The sequence below is a fragment of the Agrilus planipennis genome, unplaced genomic scaffold (assembly GCF_000699045.2).
Source record: "Agrilus planipennis isolate EAB-ADULT unplaced genomic scaffold, Apla_2.0 scaffold121, whole genome shotgun sequence".
Lineage (NCBI taxonomy): Eukaryota > Metazoa > Arthropoda > Insecta > Coleoptera > Buprestidae > Agrilus > Agrilus planipennis.
In genome coordinates this window covers 470,818-483,161 of record NW_020439072.1, presented here as the reverse complement: position 1 = coordinate 483,161, position 12,344 = coordinate 470,818, and the positions used below count along the sequence as shown (strand labels likewise).

The 12,344-nt window shown below is 30.8% G+C and overlaps 1 protein-coding gene across 1 annotated transcript in view; it reads left to right on the top strand.

Moving 5' to 3' along the window:
* Nucleotides 1-1,666: 1,666 nt before the first annotated feature.
* LOC108738686 (elongation of very long chain fatty acids protein AAEL008004) overlaps nt 1,667-12,344 on the top strand; it is a 51,600-nt gene continuing 40,922 nt past the window's right edge. The window contains exon 1 of the mRNA XM_018472216.1: nt 1,667-2,190. Coding sequence (XP_018327718.1) covers nt 2,167-2,190 — 24 coding nt within the window. The 5' untranslated portion in view covers nt 1,667-2,166. The remainder of the gene's footprint in view (nt 2,191-12,344) is intronic.

The window sequence follows — 12,344 nt, the reverse complement described above, 5'->3', positions numbered from 1 at the left end:
TTAAAAAGGTATAAATTACAGAAGATTTTTTTCTTGTTGTTTATCTTTTTGTAACTATATTTTCTTTTAATTGGAAATCAGTTTAAGTGGTTTTAATAATACGATATATATATAGGTACATATATTGCAAATGAGTTCGATATAAACTGGTATCTACATGAATAGACTTTCCACTAAAAGGCACATAAGATACATTCAGTTTAGACAAACTAAATGAAAATATAGTCGTAGTTCTCAATATTTTTACTTTTAAGTGTCTTCTAATAAGTCGACAGTTGTCGTAATGGAAACTTTCATTTTCACTACGATTTTTACCGTACTTTTGAATGTATACACTCCTTTTATTTCGGGTTTGTATTCTATACCATCATTGAAGTCTCCAAGTGTATTCTCCAGTTTCTTATAGAGAAAGATAAAGTAAAAGGTTTTTGCGTTCAATATTAGCATTATAACAGTCAAATTAACTATTTGTAATATATTACCCATAATTCAAGTAAACAGAAGGAAATAAAGTAATTGGTACAGTATGTTATATTAATGAAGAAAAACAGTTGATAGTAATAAAAGTAATTGGTTTATTAAAAACATCTTCATAAAACGTTTCTTATAGACATGACTGTATGTAAATGTATATTTATATCTAATCAGGATAACACAATAACAATAATTTTTAGCACATTTATCCTTATTTAGAAACAAAAGATCGTAACAGCGTAACATTTAATACTAAAATAAACATAGGTTCTTAAGGACTTAATTTAATTACTAATGAAATACTATAAGCAAAACTCTATTAATTTAGAAAACAATATAAATTGTTAACCTAAATATTTTAAAAATAAATTTCGGCACATTATAAAACTAACATTTAAATTGAAAGAAAAAGATCTATTTCTGTTAAAAATATGTTTCTATAACCTTTCAAAAAACTTATTTTTTACACGAAACTATTTTAAAATTTAAAAAAATTACTTGCAACAAAAATAAATTTTCACAGTTTTTGTAAATTAAAATTCAAATTATTTCTTCATGCAACTAATTACTTCACGTTGATGCATAATTATTTATAATCTCAAAAATACTACTATACAAAAAGTAAAAGTCAAAATATCAATCATTCTGTGTTAAAATAAATTTCATTTCGTTTTAATGCCTGCTAAACACAGAAACTTAATTAGATAAGTATTATTAATTACCCCTTATGCGAAATACCTAGCAAGCAGTTTTTCCACTTTGATTTTAGTTAACACTTTTAATGAAACGCCATGTATAACTTCAAGTGTCGAAATACGAAACACGAAAATTCACACACTGGAAACACGTATTTCCTTTTATTTTTTGCTTTCAACCTAACACAAATAACTACACGATTGGGAAACGTTTCGTTTAAGCGAAGAAACAAAAAGTAACAAAAAAAAAGATGAGAAAAAGCAAAACCGACTCTGGCAATAAATAATTAAATAATTAATCTTCACCTCATGCAAGTTACGAAAGAGAATTAAAAAGCTGCAATGTTCAACAGGTAAATCCCATCTACGTCTAAGGTCTCTCAACTTGCCTTAGACTAAGCGACTTTTGCGCACCGGTAAAGGGGGGATGGGATTTTGAACACGCTGTATGAGACCGTCCGGATTCATAAAAATGTTCCGAAAACTTTTATAAGACGTTATCTCACTGCGGTCGACTTCAGTTGGTCAAACTCTTTCGCAAAATACACAACTAACTATCCATTACCTTTATAACCCAAACGTAATACTTTCGTTTCATACCAACTGGTGCACGGCCCTATTTTCTTATTCTCCGTGAAAGGAAAAGTGTTAAAACCGGCTGCGTTTCGTTAAGATTTTAAACATTAGGCGCCAGTTTGTATAATATACGAACCATAATTTATTACTACATATTAAATAATACTGTGTGATTTGTTCGCGTCAAACACATTTGCCCGATCGATCAATCAATCAATCTACTGAAGAGGAAAAATAACGTCTAATATTACACAGTTTTTTGTCAGGAACTGACATGCAGCAATGTTTTTGATCAATTAAATATGAAGCATAAATGAAACTCTACTGATAATAAGGAACTTCCTATAACGTGTGGAATTGTGACCTGAAGAAAAATACCTCAATAGCTGACACGAAACGTCGCTGCAACTTACAAATTAATATGGTGTCAAAAATGAATAATACTGTAAGTACCTAAATATTTTAAGTTTGTGTAAAAAATTTGATAGGAAATTAATAAATAAAAATGTAAGATAAGAATTGAATTATCTGCTGGTTCCTACTTAATTAAATTTCAAAAATATTTCACTATCGATCGAAATTAAAGCGAAAAGGTACTTTCTAAAGGCAAAGAACATGTGCAACATATAAGTATACCATAACATTACTTATATTATACGTATGATTTAATTTTTTTAACGCCAAGTTGTTCTAGTTGCCTTCAATGCAATTTACATTACATAATCTAAAGAATTCTTCAGAAACATTTATTAATACATATATAAAAAGAAAAGTCAGTCCTGGCCTGGCTCCCTGACTCCCTCACATATCAATGTCCAGGCCTCAAAATTCATCTCTTGTGGGGGTGACGAGGGGTTGAAAAGCTTATAGGGTGCATTTTTGTTTGTGGTAAGACTCATTTGAAACTTATTGTTCTTAATGCTTTTTGATAAAGTTAATCAAACTTTTCCTTATTCAGGAAAAATATAAATCCAATGAAAATGAAAGTAATTATTACAAAGCTTGCAAATAGTATTAAAAATAATCAATTCATTATTATAATCAGTTATACTAGAAAAAAAAATGAAACAAAATAAAGGATTAGTTATTTTAGTTTCTTTTTTTAACAGCATTTTTTATCTAATAAAACTTGAATGATTTACAAGAGACGTAAAGCAAAACGAGTTTTATGATTAAAAATCCCAATTATTTTATTCTCGGACAGCTTTTGGAACTGGTTCCTTCCAAATTCTCATCCAAACAACTAAAAAGGTCCTTAACATCTAAACATCAGGGGCGCACAAAGAATTTTGTTGAGAACTAAAAAGAAAAAACACTTACAGAGGTCAAATGCTTTTTAATTTTTAATGCCCATAAAAGTTCAGCATCAACAAATGGAAAAAAGTATAAAATCAATTAAAAAGGAAAATAAAATACGTCTTCACTTAAATTGTACATGATAAGGAGATTGCACAAAACTGAATTAATTTTTTTTTTAATAAGAATGTAACGAATTACCTATTGGAAAATTTCCCGAATTATTCAAGAAGTTTTGTAACATTTATTGAAATAATTCGAATTTTAATTGATTAACAAATGACAACAATCGAGCCCAAAGTTTATCTGAGTTTTGAGACTTTTTCAAGGTAGGTTTTCTCATAACTGCAAACGTCTGCTGTAGTTTCACAGTTATAATTGTTTAATGTGATGAAAATAATTAATAAAAAAACTCCAAAAAAAATTTGAACCTAGTCTAATGTTTTGTAATTGCAAAAAGGATATGTAAAACTTTATTATTATTTCACTTCAAATTTAATTCTATTATATTTTTTAATGGATTAATTTTTCTACAAGCAAATATTCATCCGAACTAAAGTACTAATTAAAGCGAAGTTTGTTTATATTTATAATTAATTAATACTTCTTTGTTTAATACCGAGTGCCCAGTAATTAATAAACATAACTAATAATTACTGGGGTAAATAGATTAAATCCACACAAACCCGGCATAAAGTACAAGAAAACAGATATTACATATTACTATATTATATATATTGATAATAATTCTAAAAAAATCGCATTATTTTAAATTAGATATCGAATAAAAATTTGCTTAGGTATATGCTTGAAAAATTGCCCAGATTTTAATACGATTTGATTATTAACCACTAATTGAAATTATTTATGAATTATTTTTAAGTAAAATTCCCGAAATTTAATTCCCTTTATTAAATCCTCCCCATATCTACTTCATCATAGCAAGTTCCTTTTAAAATCATTTTTATTAGACATATCGATTAGATAAAATAACTGTAGAAGTTTCGAGCAGTTTTTATTTTAATTTTACAGTTTGCGACACGACGCTTTTAATTTCACATTAGCAAGTTTCAAGTTCACTAGTGAAGCATCACCGTGCGACGGACATTCTTGTTGAAACAGCAATAACAATAATAATAATAATATCCACTAATAATACGTAGTAGTACATATACGTATGTACGTTTAGTCGAGTGGTTTTGAAGTATCTGGCCTAACGGAGTTAGTTACAAAACTATTACGTAAACTCTAACATATGCTCAATAATTTTCCTGTGCTACTTTCGATTGGGGTTCAGTTAGTTTGTGTGCTGAAGCAACCGAGCGAAAACAAACTCTTCTTTAAATTATTTCTCAAACATCAGCCAACGACGCGATAATACACTAATAATAATAATAATAATAGTTTCTAGACAATGCACTTAATTAATTAACTTTAGCTGCCTTACTTTCGAAAAAAGTTAGGTAGAATAGGAGTAACAATGGTTTGTTATGGTTGTTTTCAAACGCAAAATTTCAAAAAATGTTAAAAGTGGAAGCATACATTTGTAATCGCTTTCTGACTCCAACGATTTCCATAAAATTTACAACATAGGGGTTATGGTGGGTAAGTGTACCACACCGGGGTGAGTAAATTCGAAATTTGCAATGTGGCCACATTGTTTTGAATTCTTTACAACAAAAAGCGCGGTAATCGTCATCTGTAACGATTTACCACGAATTTGTACACGTAGAAAATGAAAAATGAAAATTTACCTAAATATTAAAGCGATATTTACAATTTATCCCACTAGCCCGTTGCTTCGTAAGCGAAAATAATAAAAATTACAATTTGGACTTGAATTTGTAAAAATAAAATCCCAGCAGAAATAAATTTACTAGGTATTTTAGTTGGTATTACAAATTTAATTGTAATAGTTAAGAAACTTGAAAACGTGTCAAAATTGAGATTATTACAAATTACCTACTAAATTCTACTATTTTTTCTGCCGATAATTCAGTCATTTACAATCGAAAATTGTAAGTTTTCTCCTTGTTGGAGTTCTTTCAGCATTGGGATGGAAGGATCTGTGAAGCTTACCATGCACTCCTGCTAGTGAAACGTTCGGAAGAAACTCCAACCGACGACGGCCTTTAGACCCGAAACTTGGCCGCGAAGGCCTTCACCAATTTATATANTAGGGTTGCCACCTTTTCAGGCTTTACATAAAGTATTTCTCGACTAAATGGTTCAAAAAAAAAGTACTCGGCATAAAAATAAAGTATTTTGTTTTTCGTTTTTAAACATATTTTTTGTTACACCTAGCAGCCAATAACAAATTGCTATCGCTCTTAAATATATTAGTAGCCTCTAAACATAGCAAACAAAGATTTAAATAAACTAAAAGTCCATTTTTAATTAGTTTTAATGAAGCTTTATTCCTGTCGTCCCGTCACTTTGCGTTCAAAACAGAGAATACTCTTTCTATAAATGCTGAAGTGGCCAGAACGGACAGCAAAAGTTACACTACTTTGAACAAATCAGGTTGTTCGGTAAATATGGCTTGCCATTTTTCTGTGCAATATTATTAATCTAAAAATACTCTGAATTTCGAAAAATCGCTTACAAAATTACGATGTTTACTTAAGGCCTTAAATAAAGTATTTTTGCGTACTTTATATGTTTTGTAAAATATAACGTACGCACAGTCTAAATAGAATACAATACTTTATAATAAAGTACGGGTGGCAACCCTAGTCGTCAGTCCTAAAAGTGGTTCCTATCCTGAACTAATCATCGTATTTCCATTAAACTAGAACATCACACATCCTTACCTATTTGTGAACAGTAATCTAATCTAGGCGTACGTCTAACCCCCTTAACTCCTGCTGCTGCTTCTAATATGTGTAATATATGTACTTACAATCATTTTATAGACTTCAAGTCTACTTATTATAATCATAATTAAATACCCAACGCAAATATCGATTTGAGTTCATGTCGTCTCTTCTTTTAAAATATAGAGATTTAAGTCCGATCGGAATTCGTTTCGTTCGCCTTAAAAAGAAAATATAAGAATGTACGAAAGCAAACACAGTCACATATGCAATCTGTACAACTCGTTTACGCATGTTTGCGCCTTTATTTATTAAGCAACAGAAGTTATTACAAAATATCAGCCGAGCTATCGCTGGAAGCGCTTTTGTCGAGATTAATACGTACAAGGGGCCGTGAACGGCCTTGCAACCTGCCCAAATATCGAATTTTGTAATTGATCATAATTTACAGATCGAATTTTGTATTGTTTCTGACCTACTTCAGTTCTTTTTAAAAGGGCATTCGTAAATGGATCTGGTCAGACGTAGTTGCAACCAGTACCTATTTTGATAATAATACTTCATTCAACTTTAATTCTTATTCAACAAAATTGATGAACTGATATAGAGTGTATATGAATGACGGGGAGTCCGTAGCACCTTATAATAAAGTAGATTTTTTGTGAAAAATGTTTTATTGTTACAATTGCTGTAGCATCGAAAGTTTAAATTATATTCTATGGTTTGTTATGCCATATTTTTTCTGAATCATATTTACACGTCTTATTTAATTAAAGTCATATTAACTGTACATTACAAAAAAATATTTGAAACATAGTATATTACTGAAAATTACGCAATTTAACAGAAAACAATACAAGATCTGACTTTTTTCAACTTGAAAATTAATTAATTAAAGTTAGAATGTTGATTGTAATGTGTAATTAAATTTCTCAAAATTCTATTAAATAACACTAATGTATCGTATGTTTTATCGTATGTTTGTCTTGACCTTATGATGATGATGATGATAAATACTAATGGGCTAACAGTATTGTATTCAGTTTATGTTTATTGAATTTTATTTTGATAAAAAGAACTGAATTTTTCCGAATTTGTTAGACAGATTTGCTAATCCAATAAAATAAACATCACTTAGGCTACGTATAGGCAGACAAAATCCACTATCTTAAATTACTTTCCAAAAAAACTGTCCACGGATTGTAGCAAATTAAAGCATGGAAAAACACAATTTCAAAATTTATAACGCTATCGGTCTCACATTAATTTTAAAAATTGTATAGCTTCTCAAATAAGCATTGATACAAAATTCATAAAATTTTCATATTCAATAAGGAATCCTGCAAATTACACTAAAAAAAAGAAGAATTTTAATTAAACAATAAAGTACCGTATTAAATGATTTTTGTATTTCACGTCTACATTATTCATAAAAAATTAATGTATTCAAAGAATAATTCATTTAGAAGAAGATTAATTTTAATGAGTGTCATTATAATACATACAGAACAGTCCGTTTAATTTGAAATTTATCCGGTTGTAATTCTATTCAACACAAAACATACTTATTATAATACCTGTAAAATCATGAGGTAAGCTTACATTGTAAGTCAATTTCTCGGTATAATTAGAAACTATGAAAATCCTGTTGAACATGAAAATTCTCTTCGTAATTAAGAGAAATTAGATTTCCATGTTAAATGAATTTATGACAATTCGATGAATTTCCTGTACATATCATAAGTATTTTGTAATAGATAAAATTACTTTATTTGATTCATGACTGCACCTGGGTACCAAAGTAGGTACTTGTTTACCTTACATCCGAAAAATCAAAAATTTTTGATAGTGAAAATAAAACCACATTAATTAACTTTTATCCACATTTAGCTTAACTGAAATTTACCAATATATTGAACGCGGGAGGTCATTCTAGCTATACGGATAACAATAGAGAAAACGATAGAAAAAGGAAAGGGTGCGTACATAGGATTTGTAGATTTAGAAAATGCTTTTGACAATGTTAAATTTTAAATATACTTAAAAATGTAGGGATGGGTTACACAGATAGAAGAGTCATACTTAGTTTGTATAAAGAGCAACAGGCAGTTATAGAGATGGGGCTGCAACGTAGAGAAGTAAATATTAGGAAGGGAGTCAGCAGGGATGCACACTGTCACTGCTACTTTTTAATCTATACATCGAAGACGCCATCAACATCATTAAAGACAGTACAACTGTAGGGATAGATGTGCAAGGGTAAAGGATTAGTATGCTTAGATTTGCAGATTATATAGCAGTATTGGTATCTAGTAAGGAGGAGTTAGAGATAGCTTGAAATAAAATTGAAGCTGTATTGATAAAACAGTAAAGTAAGAAAATAAATAAAAGTAAAACAAAAATACTTGTATGCAAAGGAAGAAAAAGTAGGGAAAGAGTGAATATAAAGATAGGAAACGTCAGATTAGATAAAGTGGCTGATTTTAGGTATCTAGGAAGTCAGATAAGTCAGCACGGAAGGAGTAATAAGGATATACTGCTGAGGATAGCACAGGGTCGAATCGCCTTTAATACAAAGAAGTCACTTCTATGCTCGCGAACGATTAATTTAAAAATTCGAAAAAGGTTGTTAAAGGTGTATATTTGGAGCACGGCGCAGAACGGGTGCGAAACATGGACAGCGGGGGCGGCGAAAAAAATAGGTTAGAAGCTTTCGAAATATGGTGTTATAGGCGAATGATGAAGATAACGTAGGTAGAAAAGGTTAGATATAAAGAGGTATTAGAAAGAATGTGCGAACAGAGGACTCTATGGAAGTCAATAAAAAATAGGAGAGATAGGTTGGTAGGACACCTTCTTAGACATGAAGGTCTAGTCAGAGTCATATTAGAGGCAGAAACAGAAGATAGGAGGGTTAGAGGTAGACCTAGGTTAGATTACTGTTCGAAAAAAGTCGAATTTCTAAATTAACCGTTCGCAAGCACAGAAGTAACTCCTTTTTATTAAAATTTCAATAGCAAAATTTATGAAGCACATTGAGACTTCCGTTAGATTGTAGGTAGGTAATAAGTAAGATTAGTTGTGATTGTCACAATAAATTCTCGCGGATGTTTGCTGTATCAGCGTCCTGAAATTTTGGACTGTACCTACTATACATTTAAATTAACTGCTATTTTCATTGTTACTTTGGTTAAGTAACATTTTATTTTTTTATTCTTCCCTTGCATAACCCACGCCGAAAATAAGGTCTAATACACCTTCCGAGTGTAAATTAATATAAGATCGGATTTTATATTCCTAGAAATACAGCAGGATTGATCATGTACGTTCCGTAAAAACACAGATAGAGTCGTTTATCTGACGCCAGCAGATGTAGTTGCATCCTCGCCGAAAGAGGAAAACTATGCTGTTTCTTTTAATATTATAAATTATGGTACACGTTTTCTAAATAGTATATAAGTATTTATTAATGTACGAAGCCTTCGAAATCTTAGTCACACTTGAACTTGTAATATATTTTATTTAATTTTGATGATTAATAAAAATATTCTTACATTAATGCTTTCTCAATAATTCATATATGTGGCGAACCTTGAACGAGCGGGCACATTAAACACGAAGAAGGTGATATCTTAAATACTAAACGGTTATAAACCATTTGAAATAGTTATTCAAATTTTCTGTTACAAAGGAATTTTTATGTTTTAAGAAATATCGTTTTGAAACAGTAAACTACCGGCTTAAGCGCACACTGATCGCAACAGATGAATGCGTATTTTTACATTCTTCAGAATTATATAATCAACAGCTTCTTTGCGTCAGATTAAAATTATTAATTTAAATTGGTATGTGATCTTGGTGAAACTGGCGACATGTTTTAACTCGCTTGACCTTATGATGATGATGATGATAAATACTAATGGGCTAACAGTATTGTATTCAGTTTATGTTTATTGAATTTTATTTTGATAAAAAGAACTGAATTTTTCCGAATTTGTTAGACAGATTTGCTAATCCAATAAAATAAACATCACTNGAATTATATAATCAACAGCTTCTTTGCGTCAGATTAAAATTATTAATTTAAATTGGTATGTGATCTTGGTGAAACTGGCGACATGTTTTAACTCGTTCTTAAGTCGATATCGAATTAGCGAACCTCAAATGAGTGTTAGAAGCCCATTATGTTTCTCATAATAAATAAACTGACAGACAGACACACGAGTGATCCTATAAAGGTTCCCTTTTTCATTCGGAAACCAATTAAACATTGCAGTTAAAAAAACCTTGCTCTCCCATACATTCAAACTGTAAATGTAAAATAAACACAATATTGTTTTGTTGAAACATACACCATGTTATGTTCAGACGATATATTTATTAATTTTCCTGGAATCTATAAGCAAAGAACTATTTTCCGTATTTTTTTAAAAATTTTAGGTTTCGGTACTTTTGAAGATAAGCGGAGGAACGGTCAATTTTTATCTATCTTCTTAAATAACTATTAAAGTAATTTCTGCATATATTGATATCGATATGATCAAGTTCTCCAAGATTAATTAAGAAACGAACACAACTTCATACTTCATCAAAGTTTAAAGTTATTGTTTTTAGTTTTTAGAATGAAACAGAAGTTCAATTGCATGCAATTTTTAATAATTTAATTGAGTACAATTATACAATAACGTTTAACGTCTTTAAGTTTTAACACCTTTGGTTAACTTACTTAAAAATTGCTTTACAACTTGTTCTTTTAATTCCAACATTTATGCAGTCGCTTCAAAAAAAGTTCAATAAAGGTAAAGAAATGAAACTGATTAATTAACTTTCAAGAATTTCAGGTTTGATCATATTTCTATCAAAATCTCAATCAATGCGGTAACTAAAAATTGCGTTTTATCTGAAATTTTCAATTTCTGTTAAATATTAGGTTCGCTTAAGTTCATAGGTCAATGTTAATTCCCCGTTTCGTATAGCATCCAAATTTATTACAAAAGATACGAAGAATGCTCAACAAATATACAATAGCACTGTTGATAAATTGCGCATTAACAGGGACGGATTCACCATTTTAATAAGGAAAGGGTTTACAGTAACTTTATCATTTTTGTGGATAATCTTTCATTCCAAAGATATACACCCATTAAAAGTTGACTGTAAACAAATTAGAAATAGTTCGGGTCCCTGCTTTGGAGATCCAGTTCAGGACGGATTCAGTACTGTTTTTGGATTTGACCGATTATCGAATAATGGTACCGAGTAATTCGACTCGAGTAATTTCCAATTTGACAACGAGAAGTTTAAAGCTTTTTATGAGATCTAAAAAGTCAGATCCTTAGATTAGGAATAGAAGAGAATGAAAACTACAAAATACTAACCATCATCATCATCATAAGGTCGTCAGTCCTAAGACTGGTTGGACACGTACCTCCACTCTTTCCTATCCTGAGCTAAACTTCGCATTTCCCTAAAACTAGAACAACCCTCATCCTTAACTATTTGCGAACAGTAATCTAATTTAGGTCTACCTCTACCCCTCTTAACTCCTGTTTCTGCCTCTAGTATGTCTCTGACTAGACATTTATATCTGAGAAGGTGTCCTACCAACTTATCTCGCCTACTTTTTATTGACTTGCATAGAGTCCTCCGTTCTCCTATCCTTTCTAATACCTCTTCATTTCTAACCTTTTCTACCCACGTTATCCTCATCATCCGCCTATAACACCACATTTCGAACCCTTCTAACCTTTTCTTTTCCGCCGCGCCATGTTTCGCACCCGTACACCGGCGTGCTCCAAACATACGTACACCTTTAATAACCTTTTTCGAATTTCTAAATTAACCGTTCGCGAGCACAGAAGTTACTTCTTTTTATTAAAGGCGAAACGACCCTGCGCTATCCTCTGCTTTATATCCCTACTACTCCTTCCATCCTGACTTATCTGACTCCCAGGTATCTAAAATCAGCCAGTTCTTCTTCTCCACTAACCACCACGAACTTTTTACTTAGTTTTGTTACGTATCTGCCGCGTACGGGAGGTTAAAGTCAGTTCGACAAGTCAATATCCTTATGGATCTTGTGGAATATTTTTAATTCCATAATAAATAGCAATTATCTATTTTGTTTTGTTTTCAAATCGACATTAGCCCTGACGTCCACCTGGTGCATTTCTTGAAGAAGCATCGAATTTTGGTCTTTTGGGAGGTTTGGACCTGAAAACCCCTCGTGTATCCGCTACCATGTTTAGACCAATCATTGGTAAAGGTCTAGATGATGGGGGTGGGGGGAATCGAAAGAGGTGGTCTCCCCCACCACTGTACCATAAAAACTTATAGGGGTTCAAAAGTAATAAATATGCCAATTTTTATACATTTCTAGGCATGTAAATATTTATATAGTCATTCTTAAACAATATTCAAAGGTAAAACTAATACATAAAACACATAAAAATATTGAGAAAGTTATATAAAACATTATTTAAATATC